This window comes from Orussus abietinus, unplaced genomic scaffold, assembly GCF_000612105.2.
Source record: "Orussus abietinus isolate OABI.00-Male unplaced genomic scaffold, Oabi_2.0 scaffold178, whole genome shotgun sequence".
Lineage (NCBI taxonomy): Eukaryota > Metazoa > Arthropoda > Insecta > Hymenoptera > Orussidae > Orussus > Orussus abietinus.
The window spans coordinates 84,460-110,705 of record NW_019394458.1 but is presented as its reverse complement, the minus strand read 5'-3'; the positions used below and the strand labels follow the sequence as shown (position 1 = coordinate 110,705).

General features: G+C 38.6%; 1 protein-coding gene across 1 annotated transcript in view; it reads right to left on the bottom strand.

The window, feature by feature from the left end:
- The window catches only part of LOC105697795 (5-hydroxytryptamine receptor 2A-like), a gene marked incomplete at its 3' end in the record, with an annotated part of 93,958 nt that extends 74,604 nt beyond the window's left edge, over positions 1 to 19,354 (bottom strand). Inside the window, exon 1 of the mRNA XM_023432445.1 lies at positions 18,934 to 19,354. Coding sequence (XP_023288213.1) covers positions 18,934 to 19,354 — 421 coding nt within the window. The remainder of the gene's footprint in view (positions 1 to 18,933) is intronic.
- Between the last annotated feature and the right edge of the window lie 6,892 nt (positions 19,355 to 26,246).

Genomic DNA, 26,246 nt, shown 5'->3' with positions numbered 1-26,246 from the left:
GTACTTTATCGTCATTGTCTCTAAAACACAGGGCAGACTTGTAAGTCTATAGACGATATGTCAGGCGGTATATATGATATGCGTCAGCCATACGCGCTTGCAAAAGCCACCACAAAATTGTCTGTGGTATGTGGATGCATGTAGGATAGAAACAAAGTTGTGATGGTTACTATGAAACAAAGTAACCATCATGACGAGACATCAAAGTAACCATCATGACGAGACATCAAAGTAACCATCAATGATAAGACATCAAAGTAACCATCATGGCAAGACATCAAAGTAACCATCATGACAAGACATCAAAGTAGTCATCATGAAGACATCAAAGTAACCATCATGGCAAGACATCAAAGTAACCATCATGACGAGACATCAAAGTAACCATCATGACAGGACATCAAAGTAACCATCATGACAAGACATCAAAGTAACCATTATGACGAGACATCAACGTAACCATCATGACGAGACATCAAAGTAACCATCATGACAAACATCAAAGTAACCATCATGGCAAGACATCAAAGTAACCATTACGCGGGACACCACGCGGTGGTTGCTTTGTTACCCCATTCCACGGACACCAAGGAATACAAGACAATGATGTGGTGGATGACCTGGACAAAAAGGGAATTCTAGAAGCAACGATGAGACAGATCATATGAGTTTTTTTTGCGGAAGGCATATGGCTAATTAGAGATTTCTTAGAGCGGATCCATCTGAACCGTTGGAAAACGTACACCACTTGCTCAAAAGCCAAGTTACTAATGTGGACACCAACGCCAAGTGGAGCCGAGGAACTTTTGACGACGAAGGAAGGCAAGCTCAAACAAGCGATTGGTCTTCTCCCTGGATCTTTGACCATATAGGTATGGACTGCTAGCAGTTCGTGTTTTATCATGCAGAACGAAAAGAGACACCAACATGAACCGTGGGGTAGGCCCTAGTCTTGGACCAAAAAGGGAGGAAATTCAAACATAATTATTTCGATCGAGATAACGTAATCTAAGGGGCCGGTTCTTTAAGTCAAGGAGATACTAAAAGATAAGCTGCATTTGGAAGAACTTAACCTGTATGCATTTCCATTCGAGTTCACAACGGGAAGATGTCCCGAAATTTAAAACGAAAATATTTTTATCGATTAGTTGTGGAATCTTACTCTCAATGCTATTCCACGTATACCTAATTCAAATATTTTATGATACAAATATTTTCAGTTTCACTTCAAAGCTTTTCGTCACACGGAGAGGGAAAGTTAGTTGTTTATAAATATGATATCAATTAATTCGATGTGATCGGTTAATCTCTTGCCTTAAAATAATATGTTTGCGTGTTTCTTTCTATTTTTACTCTGATATTTTGTGCTATGCCAGTGTTTAACCATGCAGTAGCGGTTCATTTTCCTTAATTAAACGCGAATCTATTTAATTGAGAATTTAAATTAGAACAGCGTGGTATACGGAATCGTTAGTTCTTGGTCCACGATGGCGTTGGAATCCTAACAACCTGTGTGAAATTGGTAGCTAGTAGTCCATATTTTTATAGTCAAAGCACTGGACACGCAGTCCTTTGGGTCTACATGCGTGAACAAGCCAGGTTATACGGCGAAGACAGGGAAGACAGCGTGTATTTACCATGCAGCTGCCGCAGATATCGAAGAGCTAGAGTATGCTTTCAAAGTCCCTTAAGATTTGCACAAACTATGGTTGAGCAACCGTTAAGCCGAGGTAGAAAAGCGGGCCTGGGACTGACGGATTAAGGTGAAGTGAAACACCCTTCAAATCAGTCGATTCGAATACAACACTTCTTTTTAAGGGCATTAGACCAAACTGTCCACAAATTTGACACATCACTCCTGATCACCTAAGAATTGTCCTGACACATTCAAAATTTGGATTTTTCAACAGAATTTTTTAACTCAGCCCAGATCAGAACCAAAATGGCGTCGATCTCTCATATTTCGATCAGTATACAATTATCGAAGGCTCTGATATGAGAATCGAAAGGGTCAGGGCAATTTTACGACAATGTAGAACACTTTGATAGTCGATAAACTCACATTTGAACGGGATAAGGGCAAAAAAAGTGTTGTATGCGCTTCTATGCCAAAACGATGGTAATACGAGGTCTCGGAGTGAAAATTTAATTGGCCTGGAAATCACAGATGGCGCAGGGGGTCCCTCCGCAGTCAATTAGGGCTCCAGAAGGCATGAGTCCAGAGCATTTCTAGAGTTTTACTTCGATTTCTTTATAATTATTGTACGAAAACGACAGGTGAAATATGCCATTTGGCACAATACACAATATAATTCGACCCAGCTGTCAATATAAAAACGAACTTCGGCAACGTAGGCATTTAGAAAAATCTTCTTTATCGACGTTGATCAAGTTCCTCGACGTGTTTCACATCCCCTTAACCCTCGGGACCAGCGGAATGCTGTTGAGGATCTATGATTCTAGGTATCTTAGGAACGTGAAGGTCCACCCGCTAGCACATCAACATTAACATGGTGGACCGTGGAGCCGCCTCTACTTTTCAAAGCAATGTCCTTCTTGGGCCGAGGACCTCCGCGGTACGGGGGAGGCTGAGAGGCCACGGGAGTTTTTGGGGCTCAAGGCTGGTACCCCCACGAGGCGGAAGCGTCGTGCCGAAAGAAGCTGTCCATCAGGTCGTTTTTTAGGAAGTATAGACCTTTCCGGACCCTTAAGGGAGTAGCGGAGTTGACCGGACCGACCGCGGTGCGTTCACAAGGCTTAGGCCCTCAGTAGCGAATAGGAGAACCCGGAACACCGGTGGCATCGTGGGAGCAGGGTGGATGTGGATGTGGATCTCACCTTGACGCCAGTGCTCCGTTGAGTGGTTAGAGTCCGATTCGCGGTCGGTAAGGGGGCTTCCTGAGGAGTTAGTTCTCCGAAAGCGAATCCGATGGCTTTCTACTGGTCTTCCGCGAGACTGCGTAACACCACGGGGCTTCCACGTTAATTTCCTCCCGCCGTCTCGTGGAGGTGGGTTTTGCGGGTTCCCGAGCGAAGGACTATTGCGCGTGCGAGCTAAGGTCTTGTTTATGTACCTCGAATTTCCTCCTTCTTAAGCGAAGTTTTACGTAACGCGTATTATTTTAGTAGTTTGCTCCCTTTCCAGTTCCTCCGCGGCCAAAAGCCACCCCATCTCCGACTAGATGATGGCTAGCCGAACGTACGAGGAAAGGGACATCACCAAGTTGGGCGCTGAAATTCGGCTGGCACCCTTTGGGATCCCAGAAGCGAGTCCGCTACCTGATCCATGTTTCAATGAAAATGGATGCGATTTTGTCGACGAGAGGTCGGCTCTGCGAATCACAGTTGCGAGGGTAGGATTGCCGCCGAAGCGTGAATCAACTTCTGTATTCTGTAGTCTTTTGGATTTCAGCCCTTTAAGGTGAAGTGAAACACGTCGTGGAACTTGATCAACGTCGATAAAGAAGATTTTTCTAAATGCCTACGTTGCCGACGTTCGCTTTTATATTGACAGCTGTGTTGAATTACATTGAATATTGTACCAAATGGCGTACTCCACCTGTCGTACAATACATATCAAGAAATCGAAGTAAAACTCCAGAAATCCTCTGGTTTCAAGCTTTCTGGGGCCCTAATTGACTGCAAAGGGATACCCTGCGCCATCTGTGATTTTCAGGTCAATTAAATTTTCACTCCGAGACCTCGTATTACCATCGTTTTAGCATAGAAGCACATACCACACTTTTTTTGCCTTTATCCCGTTGAAATGCGAGTTTATCGATTACCAGAGTGTTCTAAATTGTAAAATTGTCCTGACCCTTTCGATTCTCATATCAGAGCCTTCAATAATTGTATATTGATCGAAATATGAGAGCTCGACGCCATTTTGGTTCTGGTCTGGGGTGAGTTAAAAAATTTGGTTAAAAAATCTAAATTTTGAATGTGTCAGGACAATTCTTAGATGATCAGGAGTGATGTGTCAAAGTTTCAGACGGTTTGGTCTAATACCCTTAAAAAAGAGTGTTGTATTCAAATCGACTGATTTGAAGGGTGTTTCACTTCACCTTAAGGCTAATTTTAAGTGAAACACGTCGAGAAACTTGCCCGACGTTGGTAAGAAAGATTTTTCTAAATACCTACGCTGCCGACGTTCGTTTTTATATTGAGAGCAGTGTCGAATTATATTGGGTATTGTACTAAATGGTATACTCCACCTGTCGTTTTCGTATAATAATTATCAAGAAATCGAATTCCCTGGATTCATGGTTTCCGAGGCCCTAATTGACTACCGAGTGACATTCTGCACCATCTGTGATTTCCGTGTCAACCAAAATTTCACTCCGAGACCTCGTACACCGTCTCTTACCGTCGTTTCAGCATAGAAGCTCAAATACACTTTTTTTTTGCGTTTATCTCGTTCATATAGGAGTTTATCGATTACCAGAGCGTTCTAAATTGTCGTACAATTGTCATGACCCTTTCGTTTCTCATATTAGAGCCTTCAATAATTGGATATCGATCGAGATATGAGAGCTCGACGCCATTTTGGTTCTGGTCTCGGATAAGTTAAAGAATTTTTTTCAAAAATCCAGATTTTGAAAGTGTCACGATAATTGCTAGGTTCTCACGAGTCATGTGTCAAAGTTTCAGACGGTTCAATACAGTCCCCTAAAAAAAATCACATCAACTTGAATGTATCGATAACAGTTACATACGGAACTGTCACTGTTAAAACTATGAAAGTCTGAAATTAAATGATAAAATAATTTGGGATCAATAGAATGATTTGAATTAACTGTATAATTCAATATTAATACAAGCGAAGCATCAATTTGAAAGGATCGATTTAAATAAAGTACCAAATTAAAAGTGTCAATCGATGATTGTATTATTTACTATCGAAGAAAAACTGTATATTTTTCTGTAAAATATCGATAATGCCTCTAATCGAAACTGTTTGGATAGTGATAAGTAACCAGGAAATTTCAACAATGAATGAAATGTTTAACCTGAAAATATCATGGATGATGAACTTGAAGATGTTATGCATTTTTTCCTGAAAGTATCACGGACGTTTAACCTGAAAATGTCACCGATGTTTGTTAACCTGAAAATTCATTGATTTGTCGCAGCGCCCAGAAAACGGCACGTATGTTTGCTTTAAATATTCCAACGAAATTTGCTGACCTGAAAATCATCCATTTGTCACGATACACAGGAGGTAGCACTTATGGCTGGAGGGTCACTGAGTGTATTGAAGGTTATAGTGCGGTGCGTCAAGTATAAAAATCAATAAGATTTGCAGCGAAAGTGAAGCATGACGTAAAGCGCGGTTCTGATTGATTTTTCGTCTTTGACGTTTTGACAGGCCACGCTTTGTGTGGCACCCGACGAGTTTATTGGGACCACCGTATTACCATAGCGTCCCTAACAGCAACCCCATGGAACATGAGATGGCACCACGAAATTATACCGGTGGTTCACCATCTATGAGTCGATCAAATCAGAAAGGAGAAAGGGATGAACTCATTGATCGAGTGAAACGTGAATTTGAGTACTTTCAAATTAGCAGATAGCGGAGGGCGCGGAGAAATCGTTCAAAAAAATTACCAGAGGAAGTACCAGACGGAATATACTTTAATTATGTTAAACATAGCTCCGTGATAAATTCTCTTAACTGAGAAATAAATAACTATGAAACCGAAGTGCCGAAGTTTGGTGCTAAGTACTTATTGTTAGTTCTGTTCGCGTGTAATTCTAATATTTGGAGCGAAACTCTACCCGAGTTTCCTGATGTTAATAGAAATAATGTACAAATAATTGAAAGGCGGCCATTTGCACATTAGAAATGACATTTACGCTTTTTTATTGCAATTTTCACAATCATATTCGTGATCAGTGGCCAAGGATACGTAACTGTACGAAGTTTCAAATTAATCCGAGGTAATTAACTTCTCTCTCCCTCCCTATCCTCCTTTATCCCTCCCTCTGGCCCAATCTTCTTCGCTCACTCAGTCATCTAACCTGAACCTTTCACCATACATAAGCTACACATAGGGGCCTTCTGAACTATTTCTTTCATTTTTTCCGTTTATTTTGCAGTCTTTCAATTTACAAATCGCTCCAATTCATGATAATATCAAAATTCAATGCTGTAATTTTACTACATTCGCGACCGATTACGCAGTATTACACCGCAGCAGAGAGTTTTAATAATAACGTAGGAGGTGAAATTACCGAAGGCGAATCTACCATTGACAAGTTTATATTTTGTAGATTTACAGAAATACTAATTGACTTATAGTCTCTATATAGTTAAAAGTAAAATTCCAGAAATCTTCTGAATTCATGCTTTCTGAGGTCCTACTTGACTGGAGAGGGACTCCCTGCGCCATCTATGATTTCCAGGTGTATTAAATTTTCACTCCGAGACCTCGTATTCCCATCGTTTTAGCATAGAAGCGCATACAACACTTTTTTTGCCTTTATCCCGTTCAAATACGAGTTTATCAATTACCACAGTGTTTTAAATTGTCGTAAAATTGTCCTAGCCCTTTCGTTTCTCATATCGGAGTCTTCGATAATTATATATCGATCGAAATATGAGAGCTCGACGCCATTTTGGTTCAGGTCTGGGCTAAGTTTAACATTTTTTTCCAAAAATCCAAATTATGAATGTGTCAGGACAATTCTTAGACGATCAGGAGTGACGTGTCAAACTTTTGGACAGTTTGGTCTAATACCCTTAATAAAAAGTGTTGTCTTCGAATCGACCGATTTGAAGGGGGTTTCACTTGACCTTAAAACAATATTTTACATTCTTTTCGTAGATAAACAAATCCTGCGGAACAAAGTCTTTAAAATCATTCTTACCGTGAACTTACCAAATATTGCGCGTTTATTTGTTATGCATTTGTACTCCCCCATACACCTGATTGCGTTAACCTGTCCCAATTACTAGAGCACAGCACAATTGGTTTGCCGACAGTTAAGACGATTGTTCACATGGTTACATACGGTTACGACCCGGAGGGAGAATAGCCCATTAAGGGGGAATGTCTGAGGGTTGCCCAGAAACGGAAAACGGAAAACGGACCGAAGACGGATTAGAAAGGATTCTCCGAACTCAATATAAGGTAATCGCGAAAGTGAGCCTTTAAACATTCATGAAGTTCGTCGTGCAGAAAGGGTTAAGGTGAAGTGAAACACGTCGATGAACTTGATCGATGTCGGTAAAAAAGATTTGTCTAAATATCTACGTCGCCAACGTTGGTTCTTATATTGACAGTTGCGTCGAATTATATTGGGTATTACACTAAATGGCATATTCCACCTGTCGTTTCGGTACAATAATTATAAAGGAATCGAAGTCAAACGCCAGAAATTCCCTGGATTAATAGTTCCTGAGGCCCCAATTGACTGCGAAGTGACCCCCTGCGCCATCTCTGGGATTTCGGAAACACGTTGATGAACTTGATCGATGTCGGTAAAAAAGATATTTCTAAATACCCAGGTCGCCCACGTTGGTTTTTATATTGACAGCTGCGTCGAATTATATTGGGTATTATACTAAATGGCATATTCCACCTGTCGTTTCGGTACAATAATTATAAAGAATTCGAAGTCAAACTCCAGAAATCCCCTGGATTCATAGTTTCTGAGGCCCCAATTGACTGCGAAGTGACCCCTTGCGCCATCTCTGAGATTTCCGAGTCAACTAAATGTTCACTCCGAGACTTCATATCTTTTAATTTTATATTAGTTTAATTATCTTTTAATATTGTCAACTAAATGTTCACTCCGAGACCTCGTATTACCATCGTTTTAGCATAGAAGCGCATACGACACTTTTTTTGCCTTTATCCCGTTGAAATGCGAGTTTATCGATTACCAGAGTGTTCTAAATTGTAAAATTGTCCTGACCCTTTCGATTCTCATANTGACAATATAAAAACGAACGTCGGCAACGTAGGCATTTAGAAAAATCGTCTTTATCGACGTCGATCAAGTTCCTCGACGTGTTTCACTTCACCTTAAGTCCTTCGAGCAGAAGGGAAATCTTCGTCGAGAGATCAATACTTCGACATGTCGAAAGTGGAATATAGGATAGCTAAAGTTGTATGACCAAACAGTAGACTGATGGGGTCAGTGTCAAAAATAGAAACGAGAGGTGTACTATTTCTGGCCCCTTCCAAGTTTTGACGAAGTCTCCTCAGGAAAGAACAGCAAGTATGGATTTCCATTTATGTAAACATTTCTATAATACGTTTCCATCCCTCGTAGCACAAAATATTTCTCTTATATTTTCTGTATATTTAACGAACATCATACATTTTGTAAATATTTAGCAGACATTTCAAATAGTCGCAAAACATGTATTTTAGAATATTACTTTCATAATATTTGTCTTATAGATATTGAAAACATTTCGTTTCACTTTAATATAAGTAGTTCTTAAATATTATCTGCCGAAAGTATAATAAACGTTTAATAAGTATTTAAAATCAAAATCACAAGTTTTACTTCCATCATGAAATAGCGGAAAGAAATTTATACACATATAGAGGAATTATATTTTTTAACTTGTGAACATAATAAAAATACATTTTTTACTTCACGACTATTATCGGACACTACATTTGGTATCAAAAAACACGAGAGATTTTTGTAATATTTTCGTTCCGCAATTTCATTATGGGAGCATAAGATGCGATTTTGATTTTAGATATTTTAAAACGTTTCTAATGTATTCGACAGATAATATTTAAGAAATACTTGTTTTGTACATCAGTTAGAGAAATATTATGAAAACACGAGGAGCTAATATTATACAAATATTATAAAGATAATATTCAAAAGTAAACGTTTTACAAATATTTCAAATGTCTGCTAAATATTTACAAAATGTACGATATTCGTTAAATACACAGAAAATATAGGACAAATATTTTGTGCTACTAAAGATACGTTGACTTGAATAAGAAATTATTTATCATAGAAGAATAAAATCAAAATGTTATATAACATTTATTTTGATTCCTGCGTGAACAATAATTTCTTATTAAAATCATCCGTGTTATTTATTATGATTATTCCACTCTGATACAATTTACTTGTATTAGCCTATTCTGAAAAGAGGGGGGAGCATGTGTAGGACATAATTAAAAAAAAAATTCTATCTCTGGAAAGAGAAAGTGCAATTTCATTTCATAGGATGTACTCGAGTATCTGCGTTGAAACTAAAATCCAACAAAGTTAGACTTTATTAAACCATTGGACCCCTCTTTCTCTATTACGCTTTTCTAGTTTGAGCGAAAACAAGGATGGAGCTCGCTTCAATTGCTGGACGCGTACATACAGGGTCACAAGTTGCGCGTCCAATTTCGTTTCTGCAGGGGATGCACCAAAAAACAGTGTCACATATTGCGGAAATGTCGATTATCTGCCGAATACATTATAAACGTTGTAAAAATATTTAAAATCAAAATCACACGTTTTGCTCCCATAATGAAATAGCGGAACGAAAATATTACAATAATTTCTCATGTTTTTTGATACCAAATGAAGTGTCCGATAATAGTCATGAAGTAAAAAATGTATTTTTATTATGCTCACGAGTTAAAATATATAATTTCTCCATATGTTTATAAATTATGGAAACTAAATATGTCATTGAGATTTTCAAGAAATTTTTCAAATATCTTGGAATCAAATCTACAAGAAATCTTTAAAAATCTGTCGCTTGAGATATTTAGCGAAGATTACAAAGAAATATTTAGAAATTATTCTATGCAACTAGGGTATTAGATCGAACCCTCCGAAACTTTGCTACATGACTCGTGAACACCTAAAAACTATCCTGACACTTTTAAAAATTGGATTTTCGAAAAAAAAAATTGACAGCCTAAATCAAATCCAAAAAGGCGTCGAGCTCTCATATTTCGAACGATATCTAATTATTGAAGACTAGTATGAGAAACGAAAGTGCCAGGACAACTGTACAATTTAGAACACTGGTAATCAAGAAACTCGCATTTGTATGGGATAAAGACAAACAAGTGTCTTATGCGCTGCTATGCTAATAGGATGATAATACGAGGTCTCGGAGTGAAAATTTAGTTGACACGGAAATCATAGATGGCGCAGGGAGTCCCTCTGCAGTAAATTAGGACCTCAGAAACCATGAATCCGGATTTCTGGAGTTTTACGTCGAGTTCTTTACAATTATTGTATGAAAACGACAAGTGGAGTGTGCTATTTAGTACAATACCCAATATAATTCGACCCAGCTGTCAATATAAAAACAAACATCGGCAACGTAGGTATTTAGAAAAATCTTTTTCACCGACGTCGATCAAGCACCTTAAAGTGAAGGAACGATCACCTTAAGGTGAAGTGAAACCCCCTTCAAATCAGTCGATTCGAATACAACACTGTTTTTTAAGGGTATTAGACCAAACTGTCCGAAACTTTGACACGTCACTCCTGATAATCTAAGAATTGTCTTGACACATTCAAAATTTGGATTTTTCAAAAGAATTTTTTAACTCAGCCCAGACCAGAACCAAAATGGCGTCGAGCTCTCATATTTCGATCAACATACAATTATCGAAGGCTCTGATATGAGAAACGACAGAGTCAGGACAATTTTACAACAATTTAGAACACTCTGGTAATCGATAAACTCGCATTTGAACGGGATAAAGGCAAAAAAAGAATTGTATGCGTTTCTATGCTAAAACGATGGGAATACGAGGTCTCGGAGTGAAAATTTAATTGACCTGGAAATCACAGATGGCGCAGGGGATCCCTCTGCAGTCCATTAGGGCCCCAGAAAGCATGAATCTAGGGGATTTCTGGTGATTTTACTTCGATTTTTTGATATTTATTATACGAAAACGACAGGTGGAGTATGCTATTTGGTACAATATCCAATATAATTCAACCCAGCTGTCAATATAAGAACGAACGTCGGCAACGTAGGCATTTAGAAAAATCTTCTTTATCGACGTCGATCAAGTTCCTCGACGTGTTTCACTCCACCTTAACACTTGAAATCCTGTTGAAGTCTGCTGAAAATTACAAGCAGAAATCGCTGGAAATCGTTTGAGATCACCAACAAGTTCTCAGGATTTTAAGAACGAACGACACTTGATATCGAAACGCATCGTTGTTTGTAATATGGGATCAAAGGCAACCGGCTCGGAAAGAAGGAAGACGTTTTCACTAATTTCCAAGTGAACAGCTCTTCGGTGAATACACATCGCAGAATTTAATTTCAATTTAATAGCAATTTCTCGACTGGGATTCCGCGCGGATTACGGTCGGCTGGATCGTCCGATCCTCGACGAGAAAAGTTCTTCTCGTTCTCACCTCTTAGGGAAAATTACAAGGTCGAGCACTTCTAGTTAAATCCACCTAGAGAGGCCTCATATTAAGGTGATATGAAATGCGCCATGAAATTTAATTCACGGCGATAAAATAAAATTCGTCTATACCCTTTTGGTGTAACGCCATTTTTGATACTCAAGTGGTAACATAATGTATGGTAAATCAAACGATGTCAAATTGTTGAGTTTACCATCTCTTTTTCTCTCGGTGTAAGGTGAATGTATTGTAGTACGTGTAGTGCTTAAGGGGATGCGAAAGTGGCATCCGAAAGGTCTATTGTTTATGAAACTTTTCCACGACCTGAATGTACCAAATCGTTTCAAACTTTATAACGTGAATGTGAAAGCCCTAATGTAGGCCCTGAAACGCATGAAATTTAATTTTGTATAAAAAGTTTCAGAAATATGTATAAACAAATTCGTTGAAAATTGAAAATTCATGGGTGTCAGGACCTTCCTCATAGCGTACATATTCACAGGTGTAAAGTTTGATACGATTCGGTACACGCAGTTCGAAGAAAAGTTTCATAAACGAGACCTCTTTGACGTCTCTTTCAGATCCCCTTAAGTTCTCGGGGACAAATTGAATCGCCATTGAATGCAACAAATGCTCCTGCACTCGTTTAAACTATTAAAAATCACAAATCCAGGGAATTTTTTCAGTTTTACATCGAACACTTTATAATCATTTTACTGAAACAATACATGAAATATGCCATTCTGTAGAATTCTCAGGGTAGGACGACTATCTGTATAAATGCAAACGCCAAGAACATGGCTCCAGTGAACACTGTTGGGTAAATGTTACGTTTTCAAAACTAACATGTTATGTAGCATAAAAGTAACATGGAAGTTAGATGTTAGTTATTATTTCCCACTCAGTAAGGTAACATGTTATGTAACATGTTATATTAATGTCATATTAATGTTATAATTTCAGTTACCTTAAAATAATGTTAATTTTTCATATATTTAATTTAAAAAATCACGCAATTTTATCCAAAAATGATATAATTTTTTTATTTTTTGGTACTTGGCAATAGTTAGATATTAAATGACAGATCGGACTTTCAATGAAATTATGTAATGGTAAACTATCTGATTTTACTTAGAGACTATTATGATTTCATTCGACTAGCAAACAATTACTGATAATGTATTTGCGCGTACGAATAAAAATCACATTCTTTCATACGAGTAGTAAACAAAACATGACATATATTAATCTTATGACATTTGACGATGAATTATGACAATGGCGATGGCAACGATGTAATAAAATAGATAACAGCCACCAATGCAGTTCTATTTCGTTACAAATATGTGCTTCATATATACAGTAATATCAGGACAGTAATAAATGTTATGTAACCTGTTACCTTCACGTTACATAACTGTTAAGTTATTGCATTGTAACAAATGGCTTGTAACTAGTTAGTTGTGTGTTATGTAACTGTTTGGTTATTATATTCTTACAAACGTTATATTATTTGTTAGTTTTAAGTTACGCAACTGTTAGGTTATTATATTGTAACAATCGTTATATTATTTGTTAGTTTTAAGTGACGCAACTGTTAGGTTATTGTATTGTAACAAATGTTATATTAATTGTTAGTTTTAAGTTACGCAACTGTTAGGTTATTATATTGTAACAAACGTTATATTATTTGTTAGTTTTAAGTGACGCAACTGTTAGGTTATTGTATTGTAACAAACGTTATATTATTTGTTGGTTTTAAGTGACGCAACTATTAGGTTATTGTATTGTAACAAACGTTATATTAATTGTTAGTTTTAAGTTACGTAACTGTTAGGTTATTATATTGTAACAAACGTTATTTTATTTGTTAGTTTTAAGTTACGTAACTGTTAGATTATTATATTGTAACAAACGGTATATTGTTTGTTAGTTTTAAGTTACGTAATTGTTAGGTTTGGTGTTCAGTGGGGCGCGCTATTTGAGATGTTTAATCCCTCGGAAGGATCTGATTTTACCGACAACGATAAAGGTTCTTGGAGGATTTCACTTCACCTTAACTTCAAACCCAACCCGATAACGACGTAATTACCAGATGCGCATATCATGAAACATCGTCAGAACTACATGGTTTATAGAAGAGGCGGAGACAATGGAAGGAAGAGTATGTCCGGAAGAGGTTAGAGAGACATCTTCGGTCTCTGAGCGTTTCCGGAAGTTGTTACAGAGCAAGGGTAGAAAATATTGAAGCAATATTCACTGTATCGCTTTAACTTCGTGTATCAAAAGACTTTTATTGCACGCTTCGCGTACTTTCGAAAAAGTTTAGAAACGAAAAAGATCTCTCTCTGTCTAACTTCCTCCGGACACTCGACGTTGATATTATATCGCTGCCCCTTCCATTTACCCTAGTAGCACAAAATATTTCTCGTATATTTTCTATATATTTAACGAATATCCAAAATTTTGTAAATATTTTGCAGACATTTGAAGCAATTGCAAAACGTTTACTTTAGAATATTATCTCTATAATATTTATATAATATTAGCTCCGGGTGTTTACATAATATTTTTCTCCCAGATATACAAAACATTTCGTTTCATTTTAATACAAGTAATTTTTAAATATTATCTTCCGAATACATTATAAACGTTTTAAAAATGTCTAAAATCAAAATCGCACGTTTTGCTCCCACAATGAAATAGTGGAACGAAAATATAACAATAATTTCTCGTGTTTTTTGATACCAAATGAAGTGTTCGATAATAGTCGTGAAGTAAAAGATGTATTTTTATTATGCTCACGAGTTAAAATATATAATTTCTCCATATGTTTATAAATTATGGAAACTAAATATGTCATTGAGATTTTCAAGAAATATTTCAAATATCTTGGAATCAAATCGACAAGAAATCTTTAAAAATCAGTCGCTTGAGATATTTAGCAAAGATTAGGAAAAAATGTTTAGAAATTATTCCGTGCTCCTAGAGATGGACTATTACACATTTTGGAATACCCTGTAAACCCCAAGTACTGGATATCGCGTTAGTAGTTTTACAATCCACTTCATTACATGTAATTGTAAGCGAAAGAGAAAGTACATTACGGGGTACTTAACTTAAATGAAGGTTTTCCACAGTAACTGACCGCCCGAGTAATGAACAATTCTCTTTTCTAGTGCAGTAAAAGTATCCTCGTTCCCCTTGCTCTTTTCTCCGACATTTTTTTACTCGTTAGCCTTCTAGTGTCCCACAAGGAGGAAATCCGGAGCCCCACGTGATTTCCAACCGAGGAAGAGAATCTCCCTTGTGGATTAGTACCTGACATTGATGGATGATCGATTTATCCCTAACTTAAGTCGCGATGCCCAGATACGTGTCGAATGTTTGCAATAAATATCCTTTTAAGATTTAAAGGTACAACATGCTTCGATTTGATGGTAACTTCTTACAAGGTAACTCCAGGAGAGATGAGTAAAACTCCAGAAATCCCCTGCAGTCATGGTTTCTGAGGCCCTAATTGACTGCAGAGGGACCCCCTGCGCCATCTGTGATTTCTGTGTCAACTAAATTGTCACTCTGAGACCTCATATTCCCATCGTTTTAGCATAGCAGCGCCGAAGACCCTTTTTTTTGCTCTTTATCCCGTTAAAATGCGAGTTTCTCGATTACCAGAGTGTTCTAAATTGTCATACAATTGTCCTGACCCTTCCGTTCCTCATATTAAAGCCTTTAATAATTGTATATCGATCGAAATATGTGAGCTCAACGTCATTTTCGTTTTAGTCTAAGTTACAACAATTTTTTCAAAAACCAAAATTTTGAAAGTATCAGGATAATTCCTAGGTGCTCACGAGTCATGTGTCACCATTTCAGGCGGATCGATGTAATATCCGTAAAATAAGGTGTCTTATTCGAATCGAATGATTTTGGGGGAGTTTAACCCCTTGCCTTACGATTTAAATTCCAATAGCGCATAAATAACAAAAGTGTCGGTCATACATCGGGTCCTTTCACGGTTTGGACAAACGTTCGAAGTCTCACACGTCTCTCATACGTTTTGTTTACGTTTGGCCCGATTGACATACCTCGTCTCTCACACGTTTTGTTCACGTTTGGCCCGATTGATATACCACGTCTCTCACACGATATTGTAAGTGAAGGGGTTAACTTCACCTTAACTGCGGAATTTCCTGTAACGTTACGGGTTACCGACGTGTATACACGTCGAACGAAGTTAACTGGTTAAAAACCAACATAAACTCTGATAAACGGAACAGATCATTGACATTCAGATAATGAGAAAAAGAACCTTTATGTAAGGCAAGCATGGTTTAACGTCTTTTCGCGGCTGTTTTCGGTACCTAAAGTTGGCCTCTCTGCGGCGAAGGATGTAGACAAACGGAAGGAAGCGGCAGCAGGACCAAAGAGCGCCTCAAAACGTCCTAGGACAATAAAGTACCCACGTTTGTATGTGCAAAAAGACGCGTAAACCACGCTTTTGTTGCAGGAAACATCGTGTGTACCACGGAGGCAAGGTCTCTTATGCTTACAATAGTCGCCTTCAGCTTGTGCGCCCGCGAACCTATTGTTATATCGCGAGGGGTGGTTGGCTTCTTCTTTCCGGCTTCCCATTTTTGGCTTGGTCACAATTTATTACTATAATGCACAATGTTCGCGAAGGGTGTCCTGTCTCAAAGGGTTCGGAAGTTGTACATAGGACTGACTACTTGGTTACGAAAAGGAATTAATACTAATTTTGATAAGCAGGCATCTAGAAGGGACGTGGACTCGTCGTTTGTGTGGTACCGGACGCAGTCGCCTTCTTCCCTTCTCACAGTGTGTTCTGCCCGGCTTATTTGTCGGGCAGTTGTATGGATCCCGATTGCGTTTGCAAACAGAATTGCAAAATAATATCTTCATTCAGCTACTCACGTGAAGAGGAAATGTACCCAAAATGAAGAGCATGTGAAAGAGTCAGCCTATGTATGTATATCTGAGAAGTCAAATCGTCGGAGAAAGTATTCTCCGAATTGTGGGTACCGATTCGTTTCAAATTTTACCACGGGAATATAGAGACCCTAAAGTAGGTCCTGAAACTCATGAAATTTTATTTTTCATACGAAATTGATTTACTTATCATGGGCTAGAAGCGACATGGCGTAGTCCGGGCACGTTTTCGATGTTTTTCTCTTCTTGGAGGCGCAGAATCGAAAATGAAGAGTTTCAGGACCTAGCTCGAACAATTTAGAATACCGTAGAAATGGAATATTCAAGAGTCAGATGGGAAAACGTGGTAAATACTTTCGCCAACGATTGTCTTACGGCTAACGCGTGTTTTTAATGCAAAAATTTAATTGCAGCTAAACGTCACAGATGGCGACGTTGTTCGTTAAAATTTAACAGTCATGAATTCATGGGATTTCGGCAGTTTTACATCGATCTTTTTATCATTACTTTACCGAAATGACATATAGAATCCTTTAATTCGTATAATTCTCTTCGTAGACTGTAAAAAACCGACATAAATATAAATGTCGGTAATGGAACGCGCCAGCTTATGTTCCCACTTGAGTATTCAAAACGGCATTCCCATCAAAAAGGGTATAGATGAATTGTACTTTATCGACGTTAATTAAATTTCTTAACGCGTTTCATGTCCTCTGAAGTGAGACTTATCTTGAACAAAACTAAACTTTGAATTTATTATAACATTAATTTCGACGAGTGATGAACCAGTAGTGGCTGGATAATGGAAAAACTGTGTCAGATGATTAGTAGTAAAAACTAGTAAAAACTTTGTTATCATTCCATATCTAATTAAATCTTTGAGGACAGCCAAGGTGCGGGATTTGCAAACTGTTTGGATTCGAGGATAGTAACTGTCCACGATCCGTGCTTGGACATTAGTTGTGACCCAACTATTACACATAAATGCGCAATTATTAACATCTTTGCCAGCAATTCATGACCGAGCAAAGATTAGTTGCCTAGACCGATGATGTACAATAATGGGCTGAAGTTGCGCCATGTCTCAATTATTGTTTGAATAGCTTGAAAGTCATCCATTTTTCGAATTTCCGCTAATAGAAACTTTCAACTAATACGCCATGATCTATAATATAGGGGCAAGTTGTCTTACGGGGTAAATTGACCAATGTTTAATACAGTTTTTGATTTTTACTTAACATCGTTCTTCATTTTATCATATATTCCTAATTCGGTCCCACGCATTTGCTGAACTCAACATAATTTATTGCAGCAACGTTTATTTATAAAAAAAATTAAAATACAAAAACTATGATGTGAAGTAAATTTTTCAGTTCTCAATCCTCTCTTTTTTGGTACAGTGTATCGTTTTTTATCATTTTAAAAATATGGCATATAAAAAGAGCATCTATTTAGCTTTGCACCGCTGTGTATATATTTTTAAATAAAATTGTTTACCATTTGTTAATATGCTTTTGATTGTTAAAATGACGTGCGGGACAAATTGACTTACAAGCAAGGCAAGTTGCCCGACAAGCTCTTGGAGTCGCGCTAATTGTTAGTTCATCTGTCATCGTCTGTGCTTTGAGTATATTTCAAATAATTATTTATTAGTTTGCTTATAATAATAAGCTAAGCTTGGTGTGCTCTAAATTTATTGAAAAATACATTAAAACGTCTAATGTACAGTCCAAAGCTGAGCCGAAGCAAACACTCAAATAACAATCTAAAGATGTGTGTGTAAAAAAACACTGAAAAATGGAAACGAGATGCGAGGACGAAACTAACAATTAGACATTCCGTTTAATGTGCGGTGAATCTTATTCTTTGAATTTTCAGGAAGAAATCTGGTAAAATTCATTCAATGTGGTCAGGGACGACATGAAAAATACGTCAATACAGACAAAGACCAGATCTTGTGAATTTTTTGTGATTAGTAGGTCTCCTAAAAGTTTCCGATTAGTACCAATTTAACATTTCTGGCACATTTGTGATTTTAACAAGTACTAATCAGTGTAAGAACATTTTATATTGCTTAAGCAAGTCATTAAGTGGTAAGAGAGAGTTAAAGCATCAGAAATATTAATTATAAAGTACAAAAAGATTAATTGTTGCATATTTATAAACGTACATTTTGTTACCGTTAACAATGAAAACAATATTTCTAATCTTGCAACTTATTATTTTCAATTGTGTACAAATTTGGCGTGGCCCCGTACCCGGGGCAAGTTGACCAACGGCGCCGGCGTGCTTAATAACCTTTTCTTTAATTATTTGCAAAAGATTAAAGAATCTTGGACTGCAATTATTGCGCGTGAATATATGCTCTACATTTCGATGTACATGTTCGAAAATTGTCAGCATCCCCCTCACAATTCAGCAATCCCGAAAACGTTGGTCAATTTGCCTCGGTCTCCCCTACGTCCCGACCAACCAAATTCAGGAAAACCCAGGCACCATATTACGTCGTTTCCTAAAAGCAGAACGCGAATGTGTCCGACATCCTCCGGTATCTTGGCCCCAGGAAGGATCCCCACATGCGGATTAGCAATTGACTTTGACGGACGATCTACTTACCCCTGACTAAGGTGAGGATGCCCAGAGGCATGACCAAGACGGCGACCATCAAGTCGGTGATGGCGAGGCTCATGAGAAAGTAATTGGTAACGTTCTGCAGGCGTCTCTCCCAGACAATGGCAAGACACACCAGGATGTTCCCCGCCGCAGTGCCGATGACCAGCACCAGGGCAAACATGGCCCACCAGTTGTTCAGGACGTCCACCTCCTCTTGGTCCTCGGCGTCCTTTGTGTACAGAGTCGAAGCCTTGTACTCACTTTCGTTGAATATTCCCGTCACTGTCTCTACCAGCGAATCACCTCTGCTTGTTTCACTGACAAAGTCCCCGTAACTTTCGGAGACTACATCTATCGGGTACTCCCACATTTTAGGAATATCCGGGGAATACACCGGCACTTCCGAAAACAATTCACTTCCCATTTTTTAGGGATCACTTCTGTCCCTGCATTCGGCTAACGTTACTCCATCGTTGCTCTGCATTCACGAAGAACGGATGATGAAGTACCTTAATCACTTTTATGAAAGAAATGTGTAAGCATTGACGACGTCGCCAATGTGAGAGTTAGAAACAGATGAATCCTATGACATAAGGTACATGAAATAGGCATACTAATTGCAGTGCAACATTCATTGGATGACCACATTAAGGTGATATGAAAGTGTCACCTTGTATGTATCCGAAAGATCAAATCGTTCGTGAAAGCATTTTCCGAATTGGATGTATCGATTTGTTTTAGATTTTATCACGAGAAAATGGAGGCCCTAGGGTAGACCCTGAAATTGATAAAATTTCATTTCTTATAAAAAATGTATATATTTATCATGGACTAGAAGCAACGTGGCGTGGTCCGTGCACGTTTTTCATATTTTATGCTTTTTGAAAGCTTAGAATCGAGATGAAGAGTTTCAGGACCTACATCTAACAAGTTAGAATACCATAGAAATGGAATATTACAGAGTCAGATGGGAAAATCTGGTAAATACTTTCATCAACAATTGCGAACAAGAGTTTGTCCGGTGGGTAACGCGTGTTTTTAGATCAAAAATTTAGTTGCTGCTAAACGACACAGATGGCGCCGTTGGTTCATTAGAGGATGAAAAAGCCCGAATCCACGGAATTTTGACATTGTTACATCGATCTCTTTATCGTTACTTTACCAATATGACGTATGGAGCGCTTCATTTCATATAGGTATTCGGCCGATAATATTTAAAAAAACACATATATTAAAATGCAATGAAATGTTTTGCATATCTGTAAGTGAAAAATATTTCGGAAACACATCCGTAGTAGCATATATTAATTTCTAAATATTCCTTTGTAATCTTTGCTAAATAACTAAAGCGACAGCATTTTTAAGATTTCTTGTAGATTTCATTCGAAGATATTTGAAACATTTGTTGAAAATCTCAATGTCATATTTAGTTNTTCTGTATATCTGGTAGAAAAATATTATGAAGACACACGGAGCTACTGTTACATAAACATTATAGAGACAATATTCTAAAGTAAAAGATTTGCAAATATTACAAATGTCTACTAAATATTTACAAAATGTACGATATTCGTTAAATGTATTGAAAATATAAGAGAAATATTTCGCCTTATATTTTACATGTTACTTTTTATACAGATCAGATTAAATTCAATCGTTGTCCAGTTAACTTGTAAAATTTAGAATCAAACACTTCTATTGTACCGTCCAAGGTATGTAGTTTTTTGTCACGTAAATCCGGAATAATCTTCATTTTACGCGCGAAACCAGCTGCCGACGGTTAATTTCTCCTGCAGCAAAGTCCTGATCGAGTTCGCCTTCCCCAGCCCGAGGATTTACGACCCTCGGGGATTGATCAACAATCGCGAGTTCTTTCAGGATCGCAGAACAAATTTGATCACCGACTTTAATTAACCCTTTAAGAGGATACGAAAGTGGCTTTCAAAAGGTCAACCGTTCATGAAACTTTCCTACGACTGGGTGTACCGAATCGTTTCAAACTTTACAGCGTAAATATGGAGACTATGAGGAAGGTCCTGGCACCCATAACATTTCATTTTTTCTAACAAATTTACTTTACTTTATGGGTGTCTGGACGTTTCTGAGAGTATCCATATTCACGTTGTCAAGTTTCAAACGATTCATTACGTTCAGTTCAGAGAAAAGTTTCATAAACGAGACCTCATCACGCCCCTCACATCACCTTAAGGTGAAGTGAAACACGTCGAGCAACTTGATCAACGTCGATAAAGAAGATTTTTCTAAATGCCTACGTCGCCGACGTTCGTTTTTATATTGACAGCTAGGTCGAATTATATTGGGTATTGTACGAAATGGCATATGCCACCTGTCGTTTTCGTACAATAATTGCAAAGAAATTGAAGTAAAAACTCCAGAAATCCTCTGGATTCATGCCTTCTGGGGCCCTAATGGACTGCAGAGGGACCTCCTGCGCCATCTGTGATTTCCAGGTCAATTAAATTTTCACTCCGAGACCTCGTATTCCCATCGTTTTAGCATAGAAACGCATACAACTCTTTTTTTGCCTTTATCCCATTCAAATGCGAGTTTATCGATTACCAGAGTATTCTAAATTGTTGTAAAATTGTCCTGATCCTTTCGTTTCTCATATCAGCGCCTTCGATAATTGTATATTGATCGAAATATGAGAGCTCGACGCCATTTTGGTTCTGGTCTGGACTGAGTAAACAAATTTTTTTGTAAAATCCAAATTTTGAATGTGTCAGGACAATTCTTAGATGATCAGGAGTGACGTGTCAAAGTTTCGGACAGATTGGTCTAATACCCTTAAAAAAAAAGTGTTGTATTCGAATCGACTGATTTGAAGGATGTTTCACTTCACCTTAAGGAAACACATCTATTTGGTTGCGTTTGTTACTTAACCCCTTGCCTAACGATTTAAATTCCAATAGCGCGTGCCATACAGAACAAAAATGTCGGTCATACATCGGGCCATTTCACGGTTTGGCTGAACGTCCAAAGTCTCACACGTCTCTCATACGTTTTGTTTACGTTTGGTCCGATTGACGTACCACGTCTCTCACACATTTTGTTCACGTTTGGCCCAATTGATATACCACGTCTCTCGACGAAAATATATACGCAAATTGGATACAATTTAGTCCTTCTCCACTGTGGCATTACCTTGGCATTTCATCAGCGCTTCGTGTGGACTGAAATCCCGGGATAAGATCCCCGGGTTGAAATTTCAGCCCTATTTTGAACCTTATCCCCATCACCCTAACCACTACGATGTCGGACGTGGAGATGTACCACGAAGAGTTCAGCCATGGAGTGTTCATATTTTATATGAACACGATATTCATTTGTCGCTTTGAATGCATGGAAATGAAGGGGGCTACTATAATGGCGCTTCGTAAAAAAACGTGTTTCAGGCGCAAACCACTATAGTTTATTTTGAACCTTATCACCATCACCTCAACCACCACCGTGTCGGACGTGGGGATGTACCACGAAGAGCTTAGCCATGGAGTGTTCATATTTTATATGAACACGATATTCATTTGTCGCTTTGAATACATGGAAATGGAGGGGGCTACTATAATGGCGCTTCGTAAAAAAACGTGTTTCAGGCGGAAACCACTATAGTTTATTTTGAACCTTATAACCATCACCTCAACCACGAAGGTGTCGGACGTGGGGATGTACCACGAAGAACTCGACCATGGAGTGTTCATACTTTATATGAACACGATATTCATTTGTCGCTTTGAATACATGGAAATGGAGGGGGCTACTATAATGGCGCTTCGTAAAAAAACGTCTCTCAGGCGGAAACCACTATAGTGGCGTTTCGTAATTTAAGGGTTATGAAACGTACAAATAATTCATAATGATATAGTTTTTCCGAGAATTTCAACGTAACATAGGTTAGTTTTATGACATAACTTTAAATTGTACAGGTCCTTCGCTCACTAGACAATGCTGAAATACCGTCAGAACCGTTACGTGATTTCAGACGCGCTCGACGTGGACTTCGAGTCTTTTATTAGATTTCCTTTGCGTCTCTTGTCGGGTAATCTATTTTCAAATGTAAAGATCTCCCTTTTCCTCTGTTCCAAGAATTAAATAAAATTGTCCGTCATTGTATTCTTTACTTGTAAGAACAGTTTCCTCTCCGCCAGGAAGAAAAGGGAAAGAGAGTGAACGGATTCTTTCTCATTCTCTCACTCCTATTGTTGGATAGACTACCTTCGTATTTACGGTATTACGTAAAATGAGAGAAATAGAACCATTGAGTTGTCGGAAAAGTCATTACGCATTTTCGTAACAGATGGCACAGGAAAAGGAAATACGTAAGCACCAAAAATAAATATGTTGATGTAACTACAAGGAACGAATTGTTCCAACATTATGCACGGGTGGGAATGTTCATTAAAAAGTTTACCCTCCACAAAAAAATTCTATTCTTATGATTACGTACGTTATACTTATTTTCCTATCAGTATTAATTAGTAAAATATCATTTGATGCTCAAAAGGGAGGTTTTTCGATGATCGCTTCCCTTTTCTTCCTTCCTCGGGAAGAAGTAGGGTTGTTGGTTTTTTATCTGGTTTTCTGTGATGGTGCTGTGCAGCACCTATTTTGGCCTGCAGTATTCGTTAGGACACCTTAGCCAACTCAAACTGTCAAACTGTTTTGTGTATAATTCCTTTGTTCTGTATTTTAGTTTGTCTTCTTTATGAGTTGTAAGAGCACGAGGAGTTAGCTTCTCATGCGGTTGCTTCTTTGTGTGGTGACGCGGCGTTACTAGACACCTCTCGCGTGCTTTGTTTCTGTCTAGGTCTTAATATGTTGTTATGTTGTTTTGTTTTCAGCTTTGTTGTGTTGGGCGCAGTTGGTTTAATGCACTGGTCTTTGTTGTGTAGGCATTTCGCATAAAACGATTGTTAATTTAAGTCCCAAGTTTTTCACGAGACTCCCGGAGATCGCAATGGCGGACGTCTTGCCGCCATCGCGATTGCCGGGAGTCTCGCAAAAAACTTGTGACTTAAATTAACAGTCGTTTTATACGAAATACATACACAACAAAGCCTAAGTAGGGATGCTATAACTTAAACGTAAGGAATAGTAACTGGTCTTACATACAAACGCGTATCCTGCATCGCCTGCAAAAAGCCTGGCCATCTGGCGGTTCTGTCGAAACCAATTATGCCAAACCATTGTTCCCGCTATCACATAAACAAGTTTAGAATAACGTTGCGACGCGTAAAATGTTACTATAGTTGTGGTTACAGCTACCAGATAAACCTTCCATTTTACCGTGCTTATTGTAACATCCTCATACAGTTAACATTACCATTCCACATGTTGATCACTACTGCACCTCTTAAGGCCAAGTGAAACCCCCCTCTCAAATCAGTCGATCTGAATAAAACACTTTTTTTTTTAAGAGTATTGAACCGAACCGTCTGAAACTTTAACACATGATTCGGGTGCACTTAGGAATTATCGTGATACTTTCAAAATTTAGATTAGATTTAGAAAAAAATTTGTGTAACACAATTAGCCCAGACCAGAACCAAAATGGCGTCGAGTTCTTATATTTCGATCGATATACAATTATTGAAGGCTGTAATGAGAGAAGCGAAAGGGTCCGGACAATTGTACACTTTGGAACACTCTGCTAATCGAGAAACTCGCATTTGAATGGGATAAAGAGCAGAAAAAGTGTCTTATGCGCTTCTGTGCTAAAATGAAGGTAACGCGAGGTTTCGGAGAGAAACTGTAGTTGAAACTAAAATCACAGATGGCGCAGGGTGGCACTCTGCAGTCAATCACGGTATCTAAAACCAAGAATCCTGAGGATTTCGGGAGTTTTATTTCGATTTCTTTAGAATTATTGTACGAAAACGATATATGGATCATGCAATTTAGGACAATACCCAAAATAATTCGACCCAGCTGTCAATATAAAAAGGAACGTCGGTAACGTAGGTACTTAGAGAAACCTTTTTTACCAACGTCGATCGTTTGTCGACGTGTTTCACTTCACCTTAAGAACAGTGTTGGACATCTGATTGGAGTGAGACGACCTGAAGAACATTTGGGCAAAATTTGGCCATGGACAATGCGAGGCACTCTTTCTCGAAGGAGTGTCCTGCACGTGGTTAGAAAATAGTTAAAGAAAGGACTCGAAATTTCTGACCCCGACCAGGGGGGTCTTCAAAGTGGTCACTTCAGGGTCTGCCATGGCGACGCATCTCCAAACTGTATCGTATGGCTAACAGACATCGCAGATTTTCTCAAGGATTCGAAGAAGTCTGTGCCCGTCCTGCAGAACCCGAATCTTTCGGAAATGCTATCCTGAAGTCAGCCAATCAGGGCTCAGCATTCCAAGTGCATCCCTTCCTAGGTTGCGACAGAGAAAAGGGAAGGAAGGGTATCGAGAATGCAACTTTCCATACTTTTTAAGATTTAGTCTCAGCTCGGACTTCGAAGAATTCGGATGTTTGTCTCCGCCCTGGGACTTAGTGGGTAACCCGGACACGCGATTGTACCGGGAATTCACATTGATAAATTGTATTCTCCATCCGTTATTTCTTTAGTAGAATAAACTGTTATTGTTGTTCCTATTCAAACTTGTGCGTGGTACAAATTCAATGAACTCTGAATTTACCCGCCAGGAACTTATCTCAGCGCTCATTTCCAAACAGCCCAAACACACAGCGCTATGGATACGGTGCCTATCGGCAAAGTTACGTTCATCATTCCGCATTGTCAATTTCACCATTTGTGTGGTTTCATTTACCACGGTATGTTCCCCACGTTCCTGTAGTAATTGTAACCAAAAAATTGTCTTCCATGTACGCAACATCCGACGATCACCAATCTCGAAATGTGCATTTCGTCTTTCAAGCCTCACCCAGCATTTTCGTCATTTTTGTCAGAATGAGGAAGCCTGGAAACGTTTCTTTGTCAGCACGGATCGGCGCATCGGTTCTCGCGACAATGAAGTCGCAGACGAGAGCAACATTACCCGTGACACGACGGTATAACACAGTCAAATCGAAGAGTCGAGAAAGTTCCCCGAGTGTAGCGAACTTCCCGCTATTCACTTCCGGGAGGCGAAGGGTGTCGAGCGAAGTTGCAGTTTAACGTATCGAGAGGGGAAACCTCCCACATATCGGTCGAGGATCGAATGGTGCGTTCTCGATGTGGAAACCCGACGAACTTCGAGAGTTCACGAACCCCATCCCGCGCTTCCTTCGACTTCGGTTCTGTCGACGACAAACGGCAGCGTTTGTCGCCGGCAGCTACATTGCGATACTCTG